Below are 25,697 nucleotides of genomic sequence, written 5' to 3' on the forward strand. Positions count from 1 at the left end.
TGAGTTGTTAAAAACTATTCTTCATTGAGTCTTTGTAATATGCAGTATCGACTCCACTGTCATGGAAATCAATGAGATCTCATGAGTACAGCTTAATGAAATCACCAAGAAGGGATAAAGGGATGCCCTATCATTGTAAATAACAAGTGTGGCTTAAAAAAAAATGCCTGATGGCATCTAGAAGTTGCGCAGTGTGCTACAGTTCCCTGCTTCTCTCAGATGCTGCTGATTGTTTTATTTGCCATAGGGCTCTGTGGGGCTGGGGGAAAGGTGTTACCCTCTTTGTGAGTGATTGCAGAATTTTATGCTGCAGGGGAGATTTTTCATCAGTTGGATGAAGCCGTAACAGACTCTGTGCACATCTGACATAATTATTTGGTTTTGTGTTAATAAGTAAAAATAAGTTTATATTTCTGAACTGGATTTTCATGTTAAGCCGTTACAGTACCACAGTTCTAGCCCTCAGTTCTGACTTCTAATCCAGTCAATTTTAGACAGTTTGAACTAGGGGTTTCTCTGCCCTGCTTTCTTGTTAACACAGAGTTTTGTCAGAGAATTTTATTATTTCTGCTGAGTGTTTATTTGTAGTTGCAGCTTTCTTCTGAGTGTAATTCGTTATTTTTGTTTTCAGAATCATCTCTCTTGTCTTTTATTTTCCAGGTTGGTGAGAGGCAGAGAGTTCTGGTAACAGAAGAATCCTTTGATTCCAATTACTATGTTGCTCACAATCCTTTCTATGAGCAGGTACAGTTCATAAACAAAATTACATCTTTTTGTTTTATCTTTGCTTCCTGATAATCTCAGCAACACAGTGTGCCTCAGTGCAAAACTCAAGTAAAGAAATAAGAAACATTTTTCAGGAAAGGTGTGACTGTCAAAACTTGTTTATGAGATATTTTGTTTCTGTATTGTAAGTACTATTTACCTGAAATTATGTTAAGAAATACACAGTAGCTCTTTGAGTATGCAGCACGAGGAGGATACATGCTATATATCCAAATAACATTATATGAATGGTTTAAGAAGCTGTTAATTGTTGCAGTAATTTTCATTTCCTTGTCTCTGAAGCGTTGTTTTCTGAACAATTGAATCTTGATAGTTTCCATATATCTTTCAGAAAATCCTTTCGGGCAGTACAATTTGTTAAAAAAAAAAAAAAATCAAACAATATGAAGGGTCAGAAACTTCTTTAGATTAACATTTCAGCCTGATACTTTGTATTTCCTTCTATGTACCTTCTATAAATGAATTCTTTCCATACAGAAACATTATCTTTGAGCTAGGAAGGAAGTACAGCATATGTTTCACAAAATTTCTGCTCAAAAGCAGATGACTTGCTGAAAACCAATAAAGTTGGCTTTTCTGTATCATCATTATTTCCTTCTGGTTTTGCCTTTGGCTTGTTCTCCATTTTCTTGCAATGAACTGTCTACAGTTTGCTTTTGCTACCTTTAGTTATTCAGTTGACTGAACCTGGAGAGGCTATTGATGATGGCTGTGCTTATATAGTCACCAATAGTGCTTTCTTCTAATTCTGGGTTATGTTACAGCATTTATTTATTTTTGCTTAATATTAAATGACATTACTCCTCTTGAAATATCTATTTCTACTACATATTTGGTTCACTAATTATTTTTTCCTCAGGTTTTTTGTTGTTTGGGGGTTTTTTAATAAATTTCTTCTTACATCTCTAACCTCTTGTATATCACCGTTCCTTGATTTTGTAGCTTATCAGTCAGATTTGAGGAATGTGGTTTTCCATACAGGGATTATGAAGAAATGGCTTGGGGCTTTTTAGTGTTCAATGCTTGTTTTATGAAACTTTCATTAATTAAGGGAAAAGCAGCATGTGAAAAAAAAAAGGCATTGATGTTTTATGGGGTGTTTGTACAGAACCTAATACAACTCCTGACTGGGACTGGTAAGAATACTTGAAATACAAATAATAACATAGGGAATAATTTTAAATTTTATTATGGAAGAAATACTCTCCCTAAAATCTTACATGAGGCATGTTTCACAAGGGTAGTATCCTACTGTTCACCCAGGTAAGCACAAGGCCTGGTGCTAATGACTATCTTTAATAGCAGTAAATTTAATGATAGTAAATTGAAAACCACTCTTGAGTCACTAAATATTGTATTCTACTTTGGAAGCTGAAGCTCAGAGTCCTGGTGTAATGTTCTGTTAACTCAAATAGTTATCAAACCTATTTTCTCTTCACTAAGCTTGTCTATATTAAAAGAGTTTGCTGTTAAAGCCATGTTGATAGAGCCACACTGACAGACTTCCTGGCTGAACTGCAGCTTACATTTATGGAGGCTTTGATGATGTAGTTTAAGGTAGGTCATTGAGCAGTCTAAACTGACCAAAGGGTACTTTGCCAGAACAACAGTCAAGATGAGGGTTTCTGTTGGTATAACTTCGTTTCTTAGAAGTATGGTTGGAGATTTTTTTCCTAACAAATACTTATATCAGAAAAATGTATGAGCGTACGCCGAGCCTGGCTGCTCGGTTGTTTACATTTTTCATTTAACCTCTTTCTTTTTCTGAAGTAGTAGTCACTTACCCATGTCCATCCCTGAGGATCTATTTTCAGTTACTGCCATTTCACATATGGGGATACCAAGATTTACAGAGGTCTCAGGCCCATTGATACTTCATTACCTAATTTTTCTTTGATTTAAATTTTCTTGAGATCATTTATATGGGAAGAACTGCAATCTAGCCGCATTGTAATACTGTCTTAGCGTTAGGATTCTGGCTTTGTGTTTGCCACTTAGTTCCAATTAGTCTCAGCTTGCCTTTCTCTCAAAAGCAAAGGTGTCTGCTTTTCTTGGAAGGTGTTCAGGAATCTCAGCAGAATCCTAGGATCTGGAAACTGCTATGGTCATGAACACCTTGAGCCTTCAGGGAAAAAGGGAAACTACTGGTGATGATTTCCTCCAAGTGGGACAACCAACACTTGTGATAGGTGAAACTGCAGAAGCACTATTTGGCAGCAAAATACTCTCCAAATGCAGTTGGCACAAGAGTTTTCCCCTGAAAATCCTCTGCACATGTTGTCTAAATACCAAGCCATTTCAAGGTGTTTCAATGTCAGCATCCAAAAATCAAGATATACATATGTGCTCATCTCCTTTGAAAAGCTTGCGTTTGTGTGGGGATGAGCTTCAAGTAAATGTGATTAAATAAGTCCCTGTGATTCAGTTTTTCATTGTTTAATCAGAAAAATGACTCCGCTTTTCTTTAACTGCTTATCTATTTTTAGAGCCTTTTTATGCCATTTGTTCTTTCAGCAAAAATGTTGCTTCTGTATGTTGGGCTCTTTCTTCTGTAACACGCATGACCTAGGAACATCTGTTATGTGGTGTCTTTTTTGTGAAGTTTTTATGGGACTGTGATACCATGGTTGTGCAAATTCAGGAAAGGGTGGCATTAGCTACTGACCCAAGAAACACACTCACCCATTTTTACAGTCATTCATTGTCAGTCATGACAATGAGACAACCTCTCTCAGCTGCCAAGGACCTGCACAATCATAATAAGGACTTGTGCAAACAGCAACAAGGGCATGATTTCTGTCCTGAAGCATTTACAGACTCAAAAACATTAAAAAAAAAATTATCATGGGATAGATATGAAAATAGGAAGCTTTACAGCTGTCTGTTAGAATTATGTAGTACAAGTGCCCTTGGGAACTGTTTGGGTCTGGATTCAAATGTTGCAACTCAGGCACAACTTTCTTATCAATCAAAACACGAGTCACGGAATCTGTTGGAGTTGAACCTATTCAGTTGAGCTAACACTGCAAAGCTCTTGAAGAATGCAAGATGGAGATACTACTGGTCAAGTGTGTCAGGGGCTATAGCATATGCTGGTGACTAAAATTTTAAAGTTTTAGGATTTGCCCTGATGTTTATAAAAAATCTGTTTTCTGAGTGAAAGCTGGAGACACTGAATGTCCTTTCTGGTATTTAGCAACCATGTCTTTATCTTTATTTGAAAGGTTCTTGTGCCAAAGGATCCTCTGTTAATGGGGAAGATGGTCGAAGTGAACATTTATGAAGCTGGGAAACATTTTATGAAGGGGCAACCAGTGTCAGATGCCAGAGTTTATACTGCATCCATCACCAGACCGTTAGCAAAAGGAGAAGTTTCTGGTTTAACAGAGGTGAGTAAAAGACGTTTTCTGCTTTACTACACTGGTGAAACAGCAGCTGTTCAAGCATAATGATTCCCTGCTATGTATCTGTTATCATTTTATAGTTCCCCTTTTATGTATGCATGAAGCTTTAATCTTTCCTGACAGATTGAAATCGGAATTTCAAAGATATTTTTGCTGATGCCCATAGCTTTACTTTGCTGACTGTTAAAGGCAATAATACACTTGTTTCTTGTTCCAGGGTACAAGATGAGGAAAGACCTTATGAGAATTAAAAAAATTTAACACCTGTGATTATATAATTCAATGTATTTTAGTTCTAGTTTAGTGGAAGGATGAATCTGTTTATTTTGCTTTATAAAGCTGTTTTAAAAAAATGTGTATTGATTACATGTCTGTTAAAACAGGTCAAAGTTGGGTTCAGAGATTCAAAATTAATTGATGGGTAGAGGTATGGAGTATTTACAATATGTTTTGGAAAAAGGTCAACATCTGATTTAGTCATGTAAAGAAAATGAAAAATTTTAAAAGAGATCTGATTCTTATTTTACACCTCAGTAGATATGGCTGTTAGCCAAGTATTCTCATACATTTCATGCAGCTCTGGTTGTAAAAACTGATGGAGTGTGAAATGAAAATGTGTATCACATTTCTAAGCATCATTTGATGTCCTTTCTCCAGCACTGTTGTTAGGATCTCAAAAAATATGTAGCAATAACTTAGCACATGGAAGAAGGATAATTGGCAGTTTATCAGCCACCTTGATGCTTTTACGGTAAATTGTTGACAAGTATTAAAGTATATATGCATCCTCGTTAAAGTTCTAAGTACTCATATTTAAAAGTAATAATAAATGCATACCTTATGTGACCAGCGTTAGGCTAAGCTACTTGGTCTCTTGAATAAACCTGGCTATGGAAACACAGAGCAACAATAATGCACCTACTGTAGTGTGATTGGCAGATCATGAAACTTAAGCACAAACACGTTGCTAAACTGTTCTTTGAATACTGTCTGTGTGTGTGTGTGTATTGGCCTGATAAGGGTTTGTGAGAGGAAAAAACAGCCCAAACCCTCAAATTGTCTGACTGGACTATGTAGCTATTTAAGCACATCTGATTTTTTCATCAGAACATTTTTTTTAATAATTTGCTGGAACAGAACCAAGCCTGTCATTAAACTGAGTACGTGCTGCCAGAAGCTTGTAGCATGGAAACAAGCAAGCAGACTGTTGACTGAAATTTTGAATGTTAAAACTGAGAGATAAAATTATTAGAATTGAGGATACTGGTAATTTCCATGAGAACTCATTGAGATGTATAGCTCTGCTCCTGCCCTTTGAGTAGATAAGAACAAATACCTGGAATGCCCAAGGCTGCAGCAAGCAAATGATAAGGCAAATTGCTTTTCATGACTTTTCTGGCTGCCAGTGCTACTTCAAGGGTGTATCTTATTTATGTTTGATCCACTGGACATGTTAGGAACTTACACTTTCTGGAAAAAACTAGAATCTCAGTATTTCAGTAAATGGGACATCTTTTGTACAGGGAAGCTACAGCTGAAAGCTTTTAATAACGCTTGGCCAATGTATAATATATAGAATGTGAACTGAAACTGTTAGTGGGAAGTTCCTCCTGACAAATCATATGTAAGTGGCAAATCAGGAACTTTAGGTTCCCAAGAAAAAAATCAGTTTGTCACAAAAGTCACCATTGGTTTTTGGCTGGGTGAAAGATGCTCTTTACTTTGTTTTGTGTGGTTGGACTGCTGAGAAGCGTTTCCTGCTAGATGTGCTCGAGACATGTAATTCTGACCTAATATGCTTATGAGCAAAAGGGGCAACATATGTCATATGACCCTTTGTATAGCTTCTTATGTGTACAGATGGCAGGTTGAGGAAAGGAGACAACTCAGAACGTATGTATTCAGATACTCCCTCAAAAGTAACCAAAGATCTTGGATCTTCCACAAGATCCCAAGGGTCTCCACCAGATTTTCAAAAGGGTAGCATGCAGAACTAAAACCTTGGATAACTTTTATGTTAAGTCAAGCTATCAAATATCGAACTATATACTGGAGAGAAGGAAGAGTTACCTAAAATAGGTTATAAAAGCAAAAAACGAAAACACACGTGGCCCTCTAACTTGCTCCTTCCCACTTTGCAGACAAATGAGCAAGAATTAGGGCCTGCTTTACATTCCCTGGCCTGAAAGGTTGGATAGCCGGCTGGCAGCCAGTTTGGTTAAGACCAGGCACCTTTCTGTTGCTCAGCACAGCTGTCCTCGGGGCAGAAGCTCTTTTAGGCACCCACCAGCATCCTGTAGCTGGCTGCTATCTGTAGTGCCCAGGAAGTTTCTAGTGGACCTCTGTGTCACCCTGTCAGGGGTATGACTTCCTCTTGACTCCTTTATGTTTGCTGGTCCACTATGAGAGTTAGTTCAGAGCAGCATGTGAATTTAAATGTAGATCAAGGTAATCTACATCAAAAGAATGTGATAATGGGCTGTACTGCAGTAAAATATTTATATGCTTCAGTCCATTCCCATTCAACAAAGCACTTGGCTCTTTCCTAATGACCATGTAAATTACTGGGGCTGCAGTGCACACCTTACAGTTCAGCACATTGCGCAAGTACTATGATGAAGAGGGATAGAGTACTGAGTCAGGGCTGTAACGTGGTTGTTAAAAAGATGTTATTTCTGTAGCAGATCCTAGGCATCGCTTGCTATTATTAACAGAATTTTCGTTAGCTTGCATAGGACACAATAAATGATGTTTCAAAATAACATCACAGCTGTACTTCTCTCTAATGAGGAATGTTCACAGAAAGAGTGAAAGCTTTCAAAACTGTACAGTTTTTAAGGGAATTAATCATATGTCTAAAAAAACTAAAGTTGTAAAAAACGAGAGCACCATAATGTGGGGATGTCAAAGCAAGCCACAAAGCCATCCTAAGCAAGAAGAAACTTCTGTAAATGCTGTGATGAGGAGTATCTCCAAAAGATCAGAGCTTATCTGCAATTGTGTGCTCTCTGTCATCTACTACGCATCCCTCGATAATTTTTTCTGATGAGTTCAGAGGGAACACCACAAGCAACGTGGTGTGTCTGAAGGAACAGTGGTAGGCTTTTTTTTTTAAGCCTTTTGACCACATGACTGGGGTGACACATTGGTCCAAAGAAATGCATGAATTAGGTCATCAACTGGAATCAACAGATTTGACTGGGAAAGAGGAAATGCAAAATGTCACACAAAGGACTATTTTACAGACTCCATAAAATATTCATGCATTGTATATCTGTGCCAAATAAGCAGCAGACAGATATTGATATAATTAGTTCTGGATATTTCTAGCATATCTTTTTCTCATACTTCTTCAATATATGAAAAACACACCTAATATGTCTATCCATTATTGTATTAATGATGTAGAATTTCCTAGCAGTTATTATATTCTCTAAGGAAAAAACTGTGACTAACTCTAGAATAAGGTCTTGACATTCAATAACATTAGGATCTGTGACAGAAGTTGGGACAGGAAGGACATAGGAGCGTTGGAGTCATCAGCTCAGGTTAAAAAGCTGTCAAAGCGATCAGATTTACTGATTGTAGTGGACATATTAAGTATTAAAATGCACAGGTGTTTGCCAGGGTTTTTTTTTTTTTACTTCAGCATGTATTTTTTAAAAAGCCACTCAAAAGTGAATGATGTCTCCAAGTTGAACAATTTTACAGGAGGTCTATTTTTGGGGGCAAATATATTTGGAAATTTCAATTAACTCAGAAATTTAAATCTACTATACATTTATTTGGGTTTAAAATGCACAGCTGCTGATCCAGTAATAGAAAATGTTTAGAAGATATATAGCAGAGGATATATAGGTGAAAGCTGAAATCAATAAAGCATGAACACATGCATAAAGGCATTTGGGGATTTGGTTCTAGTGAATCTAACATAAGATATATGTGGACTGGGCATTCAAAACTACTGACAATAACATAAAAAAATTATCATTCAGACAAAACAAGCATATCGTGAGTTACTAACTGCAATTACAAATAACAGTGAATAAATATTTCAAACCTTTGATCAAGGATTAGTTCTGCTAAGTTTCACAGGAAAAAAACAAAATGTAAGTGCTGCAGATGTGATGTCCTTTCACTGAGGTAGGCTTGGAGTTGACAAAGCATTAAGGGTGTACTTCAACATTTTGAGACTCAGTAAAGCAATTTAGCATGTCTGCTATGTTCTTAAGCACTCTGGTAAACTACTCTGAGATTTTGGAGGTGAATTTGCAATGCACATACTACTGAGTACCTTGTGACTGAGTAATAAATGTTTTTGAAAAGTCAGCAGTGTGTGTTAATGGTCTGAATGTCATTTAATTTTAAAATAATATTTTAATGTGTGTATTTTTATTAATTTAATTTGGCCATGCCTGGGGATCTTGACAGTTTCTCAGCATCATAAAGTAAAATACCTAATAAATATATTCTGTTTACAGACAAATGTTTGCCCAAACCTAATCATTGAAAAAAAAAAATCTGCAAGAATGTGATCTCTTGTTAGAAATGGAAATAAACTATGTAATGCTTCTGTACTCCAAAAATAATTCTAGTTGTTTACATATGTTCTGTGACTAGAGGAAAAAAAAAAATTGCAGGATATATGAAGAAGAGACCAAAGGACCGAGGGTAAAAATAAAAGGCTGGCTACCTGCCAGAATTGTAATGCATTGCCAAAATCAAAGCCCTAAGTCTGAGGGCCTTTAGTGGGAAATTTTAATCAGACGGAGAATTACGGCAAAAAAAAAAATAATTTTAACGAGCTATTTAATTATATAGTCATGGTAATTCCTGTTTCTGTAATGCATCTATGACTGACTTTCTTTTCAAAGAAATACAGGCACATGTTTCTCTCAGCTTTCTGGTTTCCCTTGTTTTATGTGATAACTTTCTCCACGACTAACACTTCCCCTGCCAATGACTCCAGCTAGGAGTGCCCATTTGCAGTATCTCCTTTTGTGAATCCCGGATCTTGGTGCACGTCTCTGTGGCTCCCAGGTCATGGTAATACCCACAGTTGGCCCGTTAAGCTAATAGTTATTCAAGTCATTGGGATCTTCAGATGAAATGAGGATTGAGCCACTGATTTTCAGTTAGCAAGCTTGGTCAGTCTGCGTGTTCCTTTTTCTCTCCATCCTGCCTTCATTTTTTGCAGCAGGTTATTCTAGCATTGTACTTCTGGATACTACTGAAGCAGATTTATGTTCCTGGTCTCCCAGTTAGCCACAAGTATTTTCTAATTACATTAGCAAAAGATGACCTCTGAACATTACCCAGCCTTTTTTCTGATGTTAGGAAACAGGAAAGATGCATATATCAAACACCTCTTATAGCCTGCCAGAAAGAAGAATCAACAAAGCATAGCTTAAAGGGAACTCTCTGATCTCAAGTAGAAAGGGTACTTCACTTGCCGGCAAAATAGAATGGAGAAGGGGGAAGAAAGTATCTTCTGCTGGAACAGAAATTAAAGAAATCAGGGCAGAATTGGGATCTCTGTATTGGAAACTTCCTTCAAGGACTTGTAAGGAAATATGGAAGACGTGCAAGTAGTATATTTTACTGAAGTAATTATTAAGCTCAGTTTTTACATACACCAGAGTTTCAAAGTGGTGGAGAACTTAGTTCCCAAACAAGAACTAGAGATTAGAGATTGAGGGGAAAAAAGAGAATGAGGAAGTAAATTTTGTATCAAAAAATGGCATAAAGGTGTGAGGAAAGGAATCTTTCTTAAAATTTCTCACATTCTGTGCTCTTGCATTCTTAGGAACATACCTTTTGTTGGCTCAGTTGCTCTCCCTCTTTCTCTGAAACAACTGACTGTAGTGTGAGGCATACAAATAGTTAGTGCTTCTGCATGTATTAATCTGTTTTATTTAAGGTGTTAATCGTGTTCCCTGCTGGTTGTAAATAGAGGTCATAAAAGATGGTGTTAAATCCTTAATTTATCTTTTTTTCTTATGTTTTCTTCAGTTATTTTACTAAGGCCACTATAAAGTTAACGTAAGAAAAGACAAATTTCCTTTCTAAGAGTGGAGCTCAGTGCCATCTATGGATGTTGTTACAGACGACCTTCAAAAGTCTAATTTTTCCCTGAAAAAATGGCAAAAAATTCTGATGTGCTGTTCTTTAGATGCTGATTTTCATCATCTACACATTATCTGTGCACCATCTTGGCTTTGTTTATTTGGGGATTTGAGTTGATTTGAATTTTTCTTCTACTTGAAAGCCCAATGTTTCTCAGCTAAGAATCTGAAATTTGGGATGGATTCTTTCTTACAGGCAGAACAGATTTTTCTTGCTGGGTTTAGATAAGCACTGGATTGGATCACTTGCAGTGGTTGGGAAATTTTAATCAATGCTGGTCTTTAGGAACATGCTTAGCAAATATCTGTGACAAATGCTTGAGATGGAGGTCAGCTGCCTTGGGTCATGGGTATGGGGTAGGTGACCTCGTAAGTGTGTTTCCAGCCTTATCTTCTGTAATTTTAAGAACATTTTAATTTAGCCAACAGTTATTTGGTGACTAGAAAGCTGAAATGGACGGTAATGCATTGATTCAAAACATTTCTGTGCACTACATAGAGGGTTAAAATACATAGAGATGATTTAAAGTGGCAAACCCAAGAGCCAGCGTAAGACCTTCACCAAGTAGTTTTATCCTGAGGTCTTTAACTTAATGGGCATGTTGTCTTTCTGCCCATCCATCGGCAGGGCTGAACTTCAACTACAGTGATCAAAGCTCAGCTGAAACAACACATATTACAGAGCCCCTTTTCAAACAAATGCTCACTTAAGTCGATTTCAGGTGAAAAGATCTGAACTTTAGTATATTTACTTTTCATTTCCTCAACAGACAGTGTTATTTGGCTGAATGTCACTGTCTAATCACTTTAAATTACATAATTATGTTAATCCTGTGCAGTGCATGCAATAAATGGAAATAGTAATGACTGGGATGATTCCACTCTAAGTCATTTTCTGGAGAATGAGAGAAGGTTAAACAGAAATGTTCTACCCCTCCTGCTTCCAGAAGTCAAACTCAAAGTGCTAAAATAGTTCTGCCATTTTTGTGTATTATTTCTAGTACTTGACCTGCTCATGCTGTACTGCAGGACAAGTGGGTGGGTTCTGCCCTCCTTTAGGGCAAATAGGGACAAATTGGAAGTATGTAGCTATGGTAATTTTAACTACTCCCTGTAATATTTAGGAGTTCTTTTTAAAATATTTTTTCTTTTCAATCAGAGCTTCAACAAACAGACCTTTTGGAAAGAATCAAAAAGCATTTGTTTTTAGTAATGCTTTATTATTTAATGTACCAGGTTATAAATTCACTAAATTTTATTGGCTTTCAGGAAAAAAAGATGCAGCAGACACAACTTTTCTAATTTTTTCTGTTGTTTTGGAGGTCATCTATTTCCAACTAATTGTGCCAGCAAAAGTCCATATAGTTTTGACTTTTATACCTTTCCAGTAGAGTTAATACAAAGGTAGGTGAAGGATATTCAGCCCATGTATATGTTGTATCTTTGCTTGTAGTATTTAGTCATCCCTTTTCTTTTTATTACTACTCTCTTTTAGAACACCAGAAAGATCACATAGACAGTATAGCTCTTTCCATTCCTTCCCTCTCTCTCCTTTTCTGGCAAGCAAATACACAGTCAGAGGCATGAGATACTTGTATGTCTTCATTGCCTTAAGAATGGGAACTATGATATGGAAGATTTTTCTACCCGTTCTTCATGTATCAAAGCTGTAATTGTAGTAGTCTTTCTACATGAATACTTAAATGGGATGGCATGAAAAAGGCACATGGAGCTCATGAGAGGAAGTAGACATTTAGAAAGGTGATGCAGCTTTCCCCTTGACCAAATGAAAGGTCAGTAGGAGATTTGATTTTACGCATAAAAAGTACTGGAATGATGAACTTCTTAGAAATATATTTGCTGCCAAAACCATTGAAGTAAGTTTATTAGCTTTGAGATTGTTTTGAAGGCAAATAAAGATTACAGGCATAATATTAAGCTATTTTTTAACTTAAAACTGTTTTAAAAGTGTATCTCATTTCAAAGAAATTGGCAAAACACGTTAAAGGCAAATTAGGGTGTTCTCTATCCATTAATATTATTACATGTTCAAAATTTTTTATTAGATTATCAGTAGATTAGTCGTTTTGTAATAGTCTAAAAATCATGCTTTGAGTTCTTGTTGATTGTTTTTGTGATCGTGAGCATTTACTAAGATATATACCGGTGGAATCATGCTCTGCCCTCTCTGAGACAGAAACATGAACAGCCACTAGAAAAAAAACATCATCAAGGAGAGCCTATGTCCTCCCCCCACCAGGCTGAAGGCAGTAGCTTAAAGGAAAAGAGTGAATGGAGGCAAATCCACGCTCAGGGTGGCAGGCGAACCCCCTCCTTGCCCACCTCGCCTTCCCAGGTGCCTCTGTACAGCAGGTATGAGCCTCTGGATGTGGAAGGCCAGTCCCTGGATGATATGGATGACAGTCCATCTACACCAGAGGTGCTGCCAAGGTCAGAAAGGCCTACTCCCTGTATCACGACCACCTCCACAGGGAAGACAAGAAGGGTTATAGTTGTAGGCAACTCCCTTCTGATTCTGAACAGAGGGTCCAATGTGCTGGACAGACCCTCCTCTTTGGGAATTCTGCTGCCTCCCTGGGGCCCAAGTTAAGGACATCACTAGGAAACTTCCTAGCCTGGTACAGCCCTCGGACTATTACCCATTACTGCTTTTCCATGTGGGTGGCAATGAAGCCACGATGTATAGTCCAAGGGTGATCAAAAGAGACTTCAGGGCCTTGGGACGGTTTGTAAGGGAATCAGGAGCACAGGTTACTTTTTTCCTCTTTCCTTCCAGTTACGGGCAGTGACTCTGGAAAAAAACCAGATGGGTCCTGTCTATTAACACATGGCTCTGTGGCTGGAGTCGCTGCTACAGTTTTGGGTTTTTTGATGATGGGATGGTCTACACAGCACGAGGCTTGCTGGTGTCAGATGAGATTCACCTTTCTCAAAGCGGGAACAGGGTCTTTGCTCACAAGCTAGCAGGGCTTATTGACCGGGCTTTAAACTAGACCCGAAGCGGGAGGGGGATAATACCAGGCTTGCCCATGACAAGCTGTGGGATGACACACTAAGGTTAGAGGGATGGGGTGCTAGCGAGGCCCCTCAGCCTGTTGCTTTGAGACATGCTGGCTACACTGCAGCACACTTGAAGTCTTACAGAGATGAGCCAGGGCTCCTGAGGTAATAGGAACCAACAGTGAAACACCAGTAAAATACCTCAAAGGAATTAAGAGGTGTTCCTCTAAGAAAGTGACACAGCCAACAGCCCAGCTGAAGTGCCTCTACACTAATACAGTCAGCATGGGCAACAAACATGAGGAGTTGGAAGCCACTGTGCTGCTAGAAAGCTACAACCTAGTTGCCGTGACTGAAACTTGGTGGGACGAATGCCACAACTGGAGTGCAGCTATCAATCACTACAGGCTGTTCAGAAGGGACAAGTGAGGAAGGAAGGGCGGTGGCGTTGCCCTCTGCATCAAGAAATGGACAGAGTGCAAAAAGCTGCCTCTGAAGAATAGCCACGAGCTGGTCGAAAGCTTATGGGTAGGAGTCAGAGATCAAGGCAACAAAGGGAACATTGTGGTTGGTGTCTGCTACAGGCCGTCCGATCAAGGGAAGTCTATTGATGAAGCCTTCTCAGTCCAGCTACAGGAGGCATCGTGCTTGCAGGCTCTCGTCCTGCTGGGGAACTTCAACCACCTTGACATCGTCTGGAAAAGCAGCATGGTGAGCTGTAGGCAATCCAGGAGACTCCTGGAGTGCATGGAAGATAACTTCCTGTGCCAGGTAATAGACAGCCCTACCAGAGGAGATGCCATACTGGACCTGTTGGTCACCAACACTGGTGACGTCAAGACTGGAGACAGCCTGGGCTGCAGTGATCATGCCCTGGTGGAGTTCATAGTCCTGAGGGATATGGGGCAGGCAAAGAGTGAAGTCAGGACCCTGAATTTTAGGAAAGCAAACTTCCAGCTCTTCAAGGAGTTAATAGGACCCTCTGGGAAACTGCCCTCAGGGACAAGGGAGCAGAACAGAGCTGGCAGATCTTTAAGAACACTTCCCACAGAGTACAAGAGCTCACCTCCCCAGGTGCCAGAAATCAGGAAAGGAAGGCAAGAGACCAGCATGGCTGTGTGGAGACATGATGGGCAAACTAAAGGGCAAGAAGGAAATGCCCAGGCAGTGGAAGCAGGGACAGGTATCCTGGGAAGAGTATAGGGGCACTGCCTGGTTGTGTAGCAATGGGGTCAGGAACACCAAGGCACAGCTGGAGCTGAACTTGACAAAGGATGCAAAGAATAATAAGAAGGGCTTCTACAGGTGTGTCAGCCAGAAAAGGAAGGTCAAAGGAAGCATACCCCCCTTGATGAGCAAGACTGGCAGACTGGTAACAACAGATGAGGAGAAGGCTGGGGTACTTAACAGCTTCTTTGCCTCAGTCTTCACTGGCAGTCTCCCCACACCTCTGGAGTGGATGGACTGCAAGATAGGGACTGGAGGAGCAAAGTGCCTCCCACTGTAAGAGAAGATCAGGTTTGAGATCACTTGAGGAACCTGAACGTACATGAGTCTATGGGACCTGGCAGGTTGCATCCTGGAGTCCTGAGGGAATTGGTTGATGTAGTTACCAAGCCACTCTCCATGATACCTGAAAAGTCCTGGCACTCAGGTGAAGTCCCTGGAGGCTGGAAAAAGGGAAACATTGCACCCATTTTTGAAAAAGGTAGCAAGGAGGAGCCTGGGAACTACCGACCCATCAGCCTCACCTCTGTGCCTGGGAAGATCATGGAACAGATCCTCCTAGAAGCTATGCTAAGGCACATGGAGGACAGGGAGGTGATTTGAGACAGCCAGCATGGCTTCACCAAGGGCAAGTCCTGCCTGACCAACCTAGTAGCCTTCTATGATGGAGTGACTACATCAGTGGACAAGGGTGATGCTACGGATGTCATCTGTCTGGACTTCTGTAAGGCCTTTGACAGAGTCCTCCACAACATCCATCTCTATAAATTGGAGAGACATGGATTTGATGGGTGGACTGTTGGGTGGATGAGGAATTGGTTGGACGGTCACATCTAGACAGTAGTGGTCAACAGATCAATGTCCAGATGGAGATTGGTGATGAGTGTTGTCCCTCAGGGGTCCATACTGGGACCAGTACTCTTTAATATCTTCATCAGTGACATAGACACTGGGATGAGTGCACCCTCAGCAAGTTTGCAGATGACGCCAAGTTGTGTGGTGCAGTTGACACACCTGAGGGACAGGACACCATCCAGAGGGACCTAGACAAGCTCAAGGAATGGCTTGTGTGAACCTCATGAGGTCACATGAGGCCAAGTGCAGGGTCCTGCACCTCGGTCAGGGCAACCCCTGGTATCAATACAGGCTGGAGGGTGAAGGGATTGAGAGCAGCCCTGCCAAGAAGGACTTGGGAGTACTGGTGGATGAAAAGCTGGACGTGAGCCAGCAAGGTGCACTCGCAGCCCAGAAGGCCAACCGTGGGCCAACCAGAAGCCCACATCCTGGGCTGCATCCAAAGCAGCATGGCCAGCAGGTCGAGGGAGGTGATTCTGCCCCTCTACCTCACTCCGGTGAGACCCCACTTGGAGTACTGTGTCTAGCTCCAGAGCCCTCAGCACAGGAAAGACAGGGACCTGTTGGAGGTGGTCCAGAGGAGGGCCACAGAAATGATCAGAGGGATGGAACACCTCTCCTATGAGGACAGGCTGGGAGAGTTGGAGTTGTTCAGCCTGGAGAAGTGAAGGCTCTGGGGAGACCTCATTGCAGCCTGTCAAGTACTTAGAGGGGGCTTATAAGAAAGATGGGGACAGACGTTTTGGCAGGGCCTATAGCTCTAGGACAAGGGCTTAATGATTTTAAAGCAAAAGAGAGCAGATTTCGACTAGATAGAAGGACGAAATTTTTCACAATGAGGGTGGTGAAACACAGGCACAGGTTGCCCAGAAAGGTGGTGTTTCCCATCCCTGGAAACATTCAAGGTCAGGTTGGATGAGGCTCTGAGCAACCTGATCTAGTTGAAGGTGTCCCTGCTCCTTGCAGGGAGGTTGGACTAGATGACCTTTAAAGGTCCCTTCCAACCCAAACTAGTCTATGATTCTATATAAACTTTGTAAGTAATTTTTTTTATTCTACAAATGTGTTAAAATAGTGTTGAACTGATCCAGCAATATTAGTATTAATTGTGAGTTGTAGTAGAATACTGAGATCCATTCATAATCATAGTTTCCCACTCAGACTTTGATAATATTTGTATATAGTGATCTATGTTTGAGTTTTTAATGTAGTTGTTAGTAACATTAGATTAGAGATTTTTTGTGGTGTTAAGGATAATAAGATAAAGGGGAAAAGGCTTTTCAGTAGAAAGGACTGAATTTTTAAGCTTTTATCAGTATTAGATTAAATTATATTTTGTGTAGGGGATGTCTGCATATAAAAATTCAAAGGCAAATTTACAGTGTGTATATCTTTAACTGAAATTAAATTACAGTTGAGTCATAAGGATGAGGTTCTATTTGGTGGCTACGTTGGAGAAAACATGTCTTAAAATATCAAAACGCCAAACTTCAGTGAAGTGGATGTGAAATTCAGAGCCTTACATTTAGTCCAACAAGGTCATACTCCTAACTACACTAGAATATCCAAAGAACTTACTGTGACCCTGTTGAATATATTACAATGACTGTAGCCCTAAAGACAGTCAACAGAAAGTCATAGTATTTAAGCAAGCTTAGTAAACTAGTGCTTAGTAAACCAGCTTCAAAGGCTGCATACAGTAACTTTGTGGTTCTACAGGCTGTATTCCATATCAAGTTTAACATTCACTCTACATCCTTTGTCATGTAATTGGGTATCTCTTGATCATGCCATTAGCTGCTAAAGCATGTTGTTGCAGATTTACTGGACCAAGCTACAAGAGAAATAAACCCTTGCCCTCCTACTACACCCTCTCCCCAATCTACAATTCTTTTTTAAAGGAGTCTTCTCAAACTCAAAGGGGGATAATTTGCTTTAAAAGTTGGCCTTCTACCTCTAAGAAATTTGGCTTATTGCCTATTACACTGAAGGTTTTCATGAGACCTGACTCTTAAATTTATTTAACTTTAGGTTCATTTCTTATTTGTAGCAAGATCTAAAGTAAGCTGTTCCTGTGGGCTTTATCAAAGACCTTTAAGTAAAAGAAACATTTAGAAAAGGTAAATAGTTATTTAAGCACTTCATTAAAGATGTTCAAAGACAGCTTTACCTGTGGTTGGTGTACAGTACGCCAACCTTGATAACCTCCCTCTGACTACTTCCCATTGTGTATTTAAATGACTTGAAGTATTCCCCCACCTCTAATGTATTATTTCAGATGTTAGATGCTGCTTAAAGACGAAGAAAGATTTTCTACTGACTTATTCAAGTGCCAGGTGAAATCACTCATACTAGCTAAAATCCAGAAACTCTGACTGGATTTGATGTAACTGTCTGATCCAGCATTGAGAATATTCATATTGCACTGAATGATCTAGTCAGTATAGCATGAGAGGTTGTGGTGGTGGTATTGATATTGTTAGTGTAGATAGCCCAAATCTCATATACATTCCCACTAAAGTAAAAATAGCACTCCATCTGTTTGCATGGTTCTTTCAGTATTATGCCTTTCTGTTTCATCAGAACAGATTCCAAAGCTTGTTCATCGTTTTCACTGGGAGTTTGCTCTAAGCAGATTCACAGGTGTGCATCAGAAACAGTTCATGTTTCAAGGTTCCAAAAGAGTCAGAGGGCTTCAAGCACAGTTCTCCTGTGTTTGAAACTCAAGCCCACAGATGTTAAAATTTCGGTGTATTTACTTCCATTTCTTTTACTGGAGCGAGGACCACAAGCCAGGTTTAGCATAATAATAAAATTATGATCTTGTGAAATCTAGGACACACTCCTTCCACCCTAGATACTATAAAAACCTGAGACTTTGGAATTATGGTGAGGAAGATATATGTACTTCAGTGGTCCTTCAGCTTTTAATTTTTGTGGTCACAAGCGCTGGCATGAAGTTATTTTTAGTTAGGATACGCTGGTGTAAAGTTGAAACCGAAGTTGAACTGCCTGGCTATCTAAGCCATTAAGTTATGCAAGAAATAATACGGATTTTTCTCATGTAATCTTTTTTGTAGAAAAGTGCTGACAAATCATTTGTAAAATAAAAATATGAATTGAAAAACTTCTCTGTTATAAACATTTCTTAAAAAGAAATGTGCATTTTTAGTTGTTCTTGGTGATGACAATCACACAGAATAATTAAGGGTCTGAAGGCAGACCATGTTTGACCGACATAGTTAATCATTCTGTAAGAATATAGTATTTCCCAGCTTCTGCTTCAATGTAAATCAACAAATGCTATAATGAATGTTGATGTTGCTGTGCTATCAACGTTGTCTTTATGACACTTTTCAGTTTACCATTTTACCTGACCTTAGCCGTAGAAACAATGTTTTGTGGGACTTGGCCTATAAAGAAGTCCTCTCCACAGATGCATGAGCATGTTGTCATACTAGTACAGAAATGGCCAGCCTCTGGTGTGGGACAACCTGCAGCCACCAGAAGAATTCACCTGCCTCACTAGGTACTATCCAAGACCCTATTTTCCAGTGGTTACCAGTTCAGGGTCATACAGAGAAGGACTGGTGAGAGATGTGGTGGTTGGAGGCCGTCTTGGGTTTAGCGACCATGACATGATAGAATTCTCAGTTGTGAGCGAAGTAAGGAGAGGGGTCAGCAAAACTGCTATCATGGACTTCCGGAGGGCAGACTTTGGCCTGTTCAGGTCACTGGTTGAGAGAGTTCCTTGGGAGACAGTCCTGAAGGACAAAGGGGTCCAGGAAGGCTGGACAGGCTTCTAGAAGGAAATCTTAAAGGCGCAGGAGCAGACGGTCCCCATGTGCCATAAGAAGAGCTGGCGGGGAAGGCGACCGGCCTGGCTGAACAGGGAGATTTTGCTGGGACTCAGGGAAAAGAGGAGAGTTTATCACCTCTGGAAGAAGGGGCAGGCAGCTCATGAAAAGTACAAGGATCGTGTTAGGTCAAGCAAGGACAAAATTAGAAAGGCAAAAGCCCAGCTAGAGCTCAGTCTGGCCACAGGTGTAAAGGATAATAAAAAATGCTTCTACAAGTATATTAACAACAAAAAGAGGCAAGGAGAATCTCCATCCCTTACTGGATGTGGCGGGGAACATTGTCTCCAAGGACGAGGACAAGGTTGAGGTACTTAATACCTTCTTTGCCTCAGTCTTTAATAGCCAGTCCAGGTATCCGCAGGGTATTCAGCCCCCTGAGCTGGAAGATGGGGATGGAGAGCACAATAACCCGCCCATAATCCAGGAGGAAGCAGTTAAGGACCTGTTAAGCCACCTGGACACCCACAAGTCTATGGGAGCTGATGGGATCCACCCGAGAGTACTGAGAGCTAGCGGAGGAGCTTGCCAAGCCACTCTCCATCATTTATCAGCAGTCCTGGTTAACAGGGGAGGTCCCAGAAGACTGGAGGCTTGCCAGTGTGACACCCACCTACAAGAAAGTCCGGAAGGAGGATCCTGGGAACTACAGGCCTGTCAGCCTGACCTCCATACAGGGGAAGATCATAGAGTGGTTGGTCTTGAGAGTGCTCACAGGGCATGTGCAGGACAACCAAGGGATCAGGCCCAGCCAGCATGGGTTCATGAAAGGCAGGTCCTGCTTGACCAACCTGATTTCCTTCTATGACCAGGTGACCTGCCTGGTGGGTGAGGGAAGGGCTGTGGATGTTGTCTTCCTGGACTTTAGTAAAGCCTTTGACACCATTTCCCACAGCATTCTCCTGGAGAAACTGGCAGCTCGTGGCTTAGACAGGTGCACTCTTCGCTGGGTAAAGAACTGGCTGGATGGCCAAGCCCAGAGAGTTGTGCTGAATGGCGTTAAATCCGGCTGGCGGCCGGTCACAAGTGACGTTCCTCAGGGCTCGGTTCTGGGGCCGGTCTTGTTCAATGTCTTTATTGATGATCTGGATGAGGGGATCGAGTGCTCCCTCAGTAAGTTGCAGATGACACCAAGCTGGATGGGAGTGTTGATCTGCTGGAGTGTAGGAGGGCTCTGCAGAGGGATCTGGACAAGCTGGATCGATGGGCTGAGGTCAACTGTATGAGGTTTAATATGGCCAAGTGCCAGGTCCTGCACTTTTGCCACAACAACCCCATGCAATGCTACAGGCTTGGGGAGGAGTGGCTGGAGAGCTGCCTGGCAGAAAGGGACCTGGGGGTGCTGGTTGACAGCCGGCTGAATATGAGCCGGCAGTGTGCCCAGGTGGTCAAGGCGACCAACAGCGTCCTTGCCTGTATCAGCAACAGTGTGGCCAGCAGGAGTAGGGAAGTGATGATGCCCCTGTACTTGGCACTGTGAGGCCGCAGCTTGAATCCTGTGTTCAGTTTTGGGCCCCTCACTACAAGAAGGATGCTGAGGTGCTGGAGCATGTCCAAAGAAGGGCAATAAAGCTAGTGAGGGGTCTGGAGCACAAGTCTTATGAGGAGCGGCTGGGGGAACTGGGGTTGTTCAGCCTGGAGAAGAGGGGGCTGAGGGGAGACCTTATCGCTCTCTACAACTACCTGAAGGGGGGTTGTGGCGATGAGGGTGTTGGTCTCTTCTCCCAACTAACTAGTGATAGGATGAGAGGAAATGGCCTCAAGTTGCTCCAGGGGAGGTTTAGATTGGATATTAGGAAAAATTTCTTCACCAAGAGGGTGGTCAAGCATTGGAACAGGCTGCCCAGGGAGGTGGTGGAGTCACCATCCCTGGAAGTGTTCAAAAAATGTGTGGGTGTGGTGCTTCAGGACATGGTTTAGGGGACACGGTGGTGCTGGATTAGTGTTTGGACTTGATGATCTTGAAGATCCTTTCCAACCTTAGTGATTCTGTGATTCTGTGATGTTGGAGCATAGGTAATGTCCAGAGAAGGAGAGCTAGTGGCTATTAGTCACGTGGATGAATTTATGTCTGGTTGTGTGATTGGCAAGGCATAGTAGTGTAAGGCTTATGGTAGACTCATGTGGCCTATCCAAAAGGATTGACCACCCATGTACTACAGCACGAGATGGATGTGTGATTGATAAATAGTGAAAGGGATGAAATGTGACTGACTGGAGAGCCACATGTCAAATGGACAATAAAAAGCAAAAGGCCCATGGAAGTTAATATTCTCTATTTATTCTTGGTAAAACCATGGGGACCTTGAAACAATATTATATGAGAAAATTATTCACTAAATGTCTTAGCTTTCAAATTGATTGATTCTTCTTCACATATATATATATGTACACACTGAGGCAGAACTTGAACAAATTCTCCATTTTGGATTGAGGTAGCTTGGAAATTTTTGTGAAAATACTTTTGATGGAACAAAGATTTGTAGGCAGTACGTTTGAGCTCTTTTTGTCAAAACATCACATAGCTACAAAAACTACCTATGCATAATATCGACCAGATGGATTTCTGGTCCTCAAGAAAGGGTCTTGTTATCAGGATTAGAGGGAGTTTTTTTAAATCTTGTCCTTGTTTTGACATGACTTCATATGTGATTGTAAGTCATTTCAGTCAGTCTGACTGTGCTTTATCTTATCCATATGGAAACTATTTTGCAATTCTCACATACAAAATCTCTGATAAGTGCAGATAACATAATTATCATACAAAAAGGATGGCTCTGAATATCCATTTCTGACACAGATAGTTTTTTCTAAATACAAGAACTTTAATTATGTAAAGTAATGGAAATAGTGCTTAGAATGACAGGAATTCTTTTTCTCTTTCAGCTATTCAACATGTATCTGTCTAAAGAAACATTGGTTCATTATTTTTTCAGTGAGGAGTGCTTAAGGTTCTGTAGCATAGTCAGATTTTGTCACAGAACCACAGGGGAAAGCCAGATGCGTAGCTCTTAATAGCTGGAAAGGAATGAATTAGAGTTATGCTTGGGAGAGTATCGTTGTAGTGCTGTTAAGCTTTAGTATGAAGATATAAAGCATTTTAAAATCCAAACCCATCAATTTGTTAAAGACTAGGTTAAGTCCCGCAGTTATCATCCTGGGGGCCTGCATATCTCACCCCTGTAAGCAACTTGTATATGTTTGCCATTTTCAGGTTGTCTTCTGTTTTATTTGTGTCTCAGATTATCTTAAATTCTTCTCCTGAAAGCATTGTATTCTAGTATTACCTAATTTTAGGAAAGATTTTATGGGTTTCAGAGAAGTAGAGGTGAGTGAAATTCCTTTCAAAGATCATGAATCTGTCGTAAGAACCTCACTTTTTCCTCACTTACAAGGAAACGGCCTACAACTGCTTATATTGTGTTTGATAGAAACTCATTACCATTTTAATTTAGGCCTAACATGGCAAATCTGAAAAGTAGAAGAAATACCTTTGCAGTAGTTTACTGTGTATGATCATTCTCATACCCTCCATTACTATACAATGGTAGCATCCAATTACATGGGTCCCTTGTCTATGAAAATGTGGGAAGAAGTGGGAACTCTAGACTCTTCGTACTTACGAGCAAGCTAGTTTGTTGAAACACCATTCCCCAGGCTAAGCAGTACCACCTCCCTCCCTTTCATATTTATTTTTTATCCAATTTTTATCTGGTCTTGCATTTAGTTTTGAAGCACTATGAGGCAGAGACAGTCTTTGTACAAGAAAGCTGCATTCACAGAGTTAGAGACTGAGCAAGTGCGTAGTTGAACAAAGCCTAGTTTCCCATGCTTTTGGTCCTCTGGTTCCTTCCATGTTTGTACAGCAAAAACCACAGCTTCCTCTCCAAATCTTCCCTATCTTTTCTGACTGTCCTGTGGACAAAAATGTGTTATAGGTGGTTTGTGTAACTATTGCATGTGATTTGGTGTTTTAGGAGTATGGATTGGTCAGCAGGGTGATGGCAAAAAATGGACTGTTGAGTCTGGGCTTTGGCCTTCCCTTCAGTGGGAGCACTGATTTAGATCTCTTTTTTTTGTTTCTACCAGCCTTTGACATTTATGAAACTTATGGGATTGCTGTTCCTTTGTTGAAGTGAGTGAGTAGGCTCAAAGGCTACTAGGATGGGCAAAGATGACGAAATGGAATCAAGGGCACTGCTTGCTCAGGAGTCAATTCCAGTTAATACTTGTATTCATCTAGAGACAAAAGCAACAACAAAACACCAAAGAAAGCGGTATTAAAATACTATGGGTTGTGTTTCACAGACCAGTGTCCTTTTCTAAATAAAGTGTAACACTACAATGACACTGAAGACCTATAATATGAGATAACAAGAAGAAACTAAGAATAATATTTCTCACGTACATATGTTCACAAATTATTTGGAGTGTAGTCAAGTACTTTGAACTAAGGAAAATCTAGAGTTTCAGTTCCTCTTTTCCATGTAAATGCCAACCATATTATGTTTCAGCCTTTAATTATGTGCTTATGCACTATTGTCACACACACACGCACACAGAAATTTGTTTCCTTCTGTGCACAGAGAGCTGAGACTATTAATTTAATAAGCTATTGTTAGATATTTTTTCTCTCCATTGTTCGTTGTGTAATAGCAGTGTTAACCAGTGTTATTTGCTACATGCTGTTAAAACCTCAGTATTAAGGGAGTTATTAATTTCTTTCTAACCTTTCCTATGACCTCCATAACTACACTTCTGAGTGCTTCAGAAACTGTAATAAGTTTGTTTTTACATTATCCTCCTGAATTGCATCTTTCCTCTTCCTATTTCACAGATGAAGATGAGGCAGGTGTTCAAAGCGTCTGCTAGAAGGTTAGTGTAGTGAACAAATTTGATGATGGTCAGTTTAAAATGCTTGGAACTAGATGTTTACAAAGTACTAAAATTTTGTAGCATGTGCTCAAGTGAATTGCAGCAGTGACTGTTCAGCATTTGAGAGAAACTAACTCCAGGGTATGAAGGCTCAAAGAAAAGAGGAAATTAGTACTTGTTACTTCATGGTTAATTCCAGAGGAACTGATTTTCTCCTCATGAGCTAATCCTAGGAATTATCAGATATAACCTGATGGAGCACACCATGTAAAACCTGTGTAGGAGAAGACTGAGGTCCAGTGGATTCACTGGAGGCTCTCAGCTGAGGTACCAGTTGCCAGTATTCGAGCATGATAGTGCACAAGTTCGTGCTTATGCACTTCAGTGTTTACAGATACAGAAGTTGGTTGTCTGGTCAGACCACCCTCTGAATGATACAAATGCTCTCCTGAGGGTAGATATTAGTTACAGCCTGTAGATTGGATATTTACTGTTCTTTGATGTCTTAGAGCGCCAAGGTGCTATCATGATTATCTAGCATAAAATACACACTAAGCCAAGAAAGGGTTTTCTCATGTAATCTTTATTGTGGAGAAGGGCTGACAAATCATTTGTAGAGACTGGGAATACAGAGATTGTGTTAGAGCAGTTAGGCTTGCTAATCACAGAAAGTAACCATTGTTTGATGTCTCCATGAGAGAGTCCTCCATTAACTGCAGTTGAACTTGACTGAGTGTGAAATTAAAAAGGAGACTCAGATTTCAAGACACTCCCTCAGGTGCTCAGAAGTATGCTAACTGGCACTGTGGGAGACCTCCTAAAACAGCTAAGCGTACTTAAAAGAAAGAGGCCATGACAATATGAAAAGAAAACCTTTGTATTATCAGTGAACCCATGAAGTTGGTCAAGATCAGTCACACTTTATTAACTGTTAAATGTCAGGCTTGCATGAAATGCTCCTTTTTGCCAACGTCTGGTTCCAGCTGTGCTTGCTGAGCACCTACAGTCCCAGGAACTGGAAGTGTTTAATACCCAGCAGAAAACTCTGAAAAGAGTAAGAGAAACTGTCAGGACACTACCTATTAGGGCATTCCCTAGCTTTAAAAAAATTTATGTAAAACTTAAATTTGACAGAGATAAAAGGTTTTAGAGGCTATGTTGGCTTCTGGTGACAGCTGGAATCTAAGACAGGAATTGTAGAGACCTGATTGCTGGTTTGCATTATGGCACTGGAGACATTTTTATCTTCTTTCTCTGTTTCTCTACTTGTAAGATGAGGGAGGCATATAAATCCCACAGCTACCTACTGGTTTGAAACTCTGAAAACTAGTATCATTCTTAAATATTAATAATGCTCATTTTATACCGTGTTTATTATCCATGAGGTTGGAGTGTAATAAGGGCCGTATCCTTTGTCTCTGTGATTGTCTTATAATACAGTGAAGTCTCCCTGGAACATTCCATTTGTAATGGTCAGTTTTGTAGGAATAAATGAAAACACCATAAATCCACGATTATGACATATTCTAGGATTAAGGGGAAGGCTT

General features: G+C 40.4%; 1 protein-coding gene across 1 annotated transcript in view; it reads left to right on the forward strand.

Annotated features, from left to right (window-relative positions):
• Nucleotides 1-25,697, forward strand: part of CDKAL1 (CDKAL1 threonylcarbamoyladenosine tRNA methylthiotransferase) — a 448,747-nt gene that overhangs the window by 413,654 nt on the left and 9,396 nt on the right. Inside the window, exons 12-13 of the mRNA XM_082014683.1 lie at nt 661-744; nt 4,011-4,175. Of these exons, the coding sequence (XP_081870809.1) occupies nt 661-744; nt 4,011-4,175 (249 nt within the window). The remainder of the gene's footprint in view (nt 1-660; nt 745-4,010; nt 4,176-25,697) is intronic.

The sequence above is a fragment of the Phaethon aethereus genome (assembly GCF_964289735.1).
Source record: "Phaethon aethereus genome assembly, chromosome: 2".
NCBI classification, from domain to species: Eukaryota; Metazoa; Chordata; class Aves; order Phaethontiformes; family Phaethontidae; genus Phaethon; species Phaethon aethereus.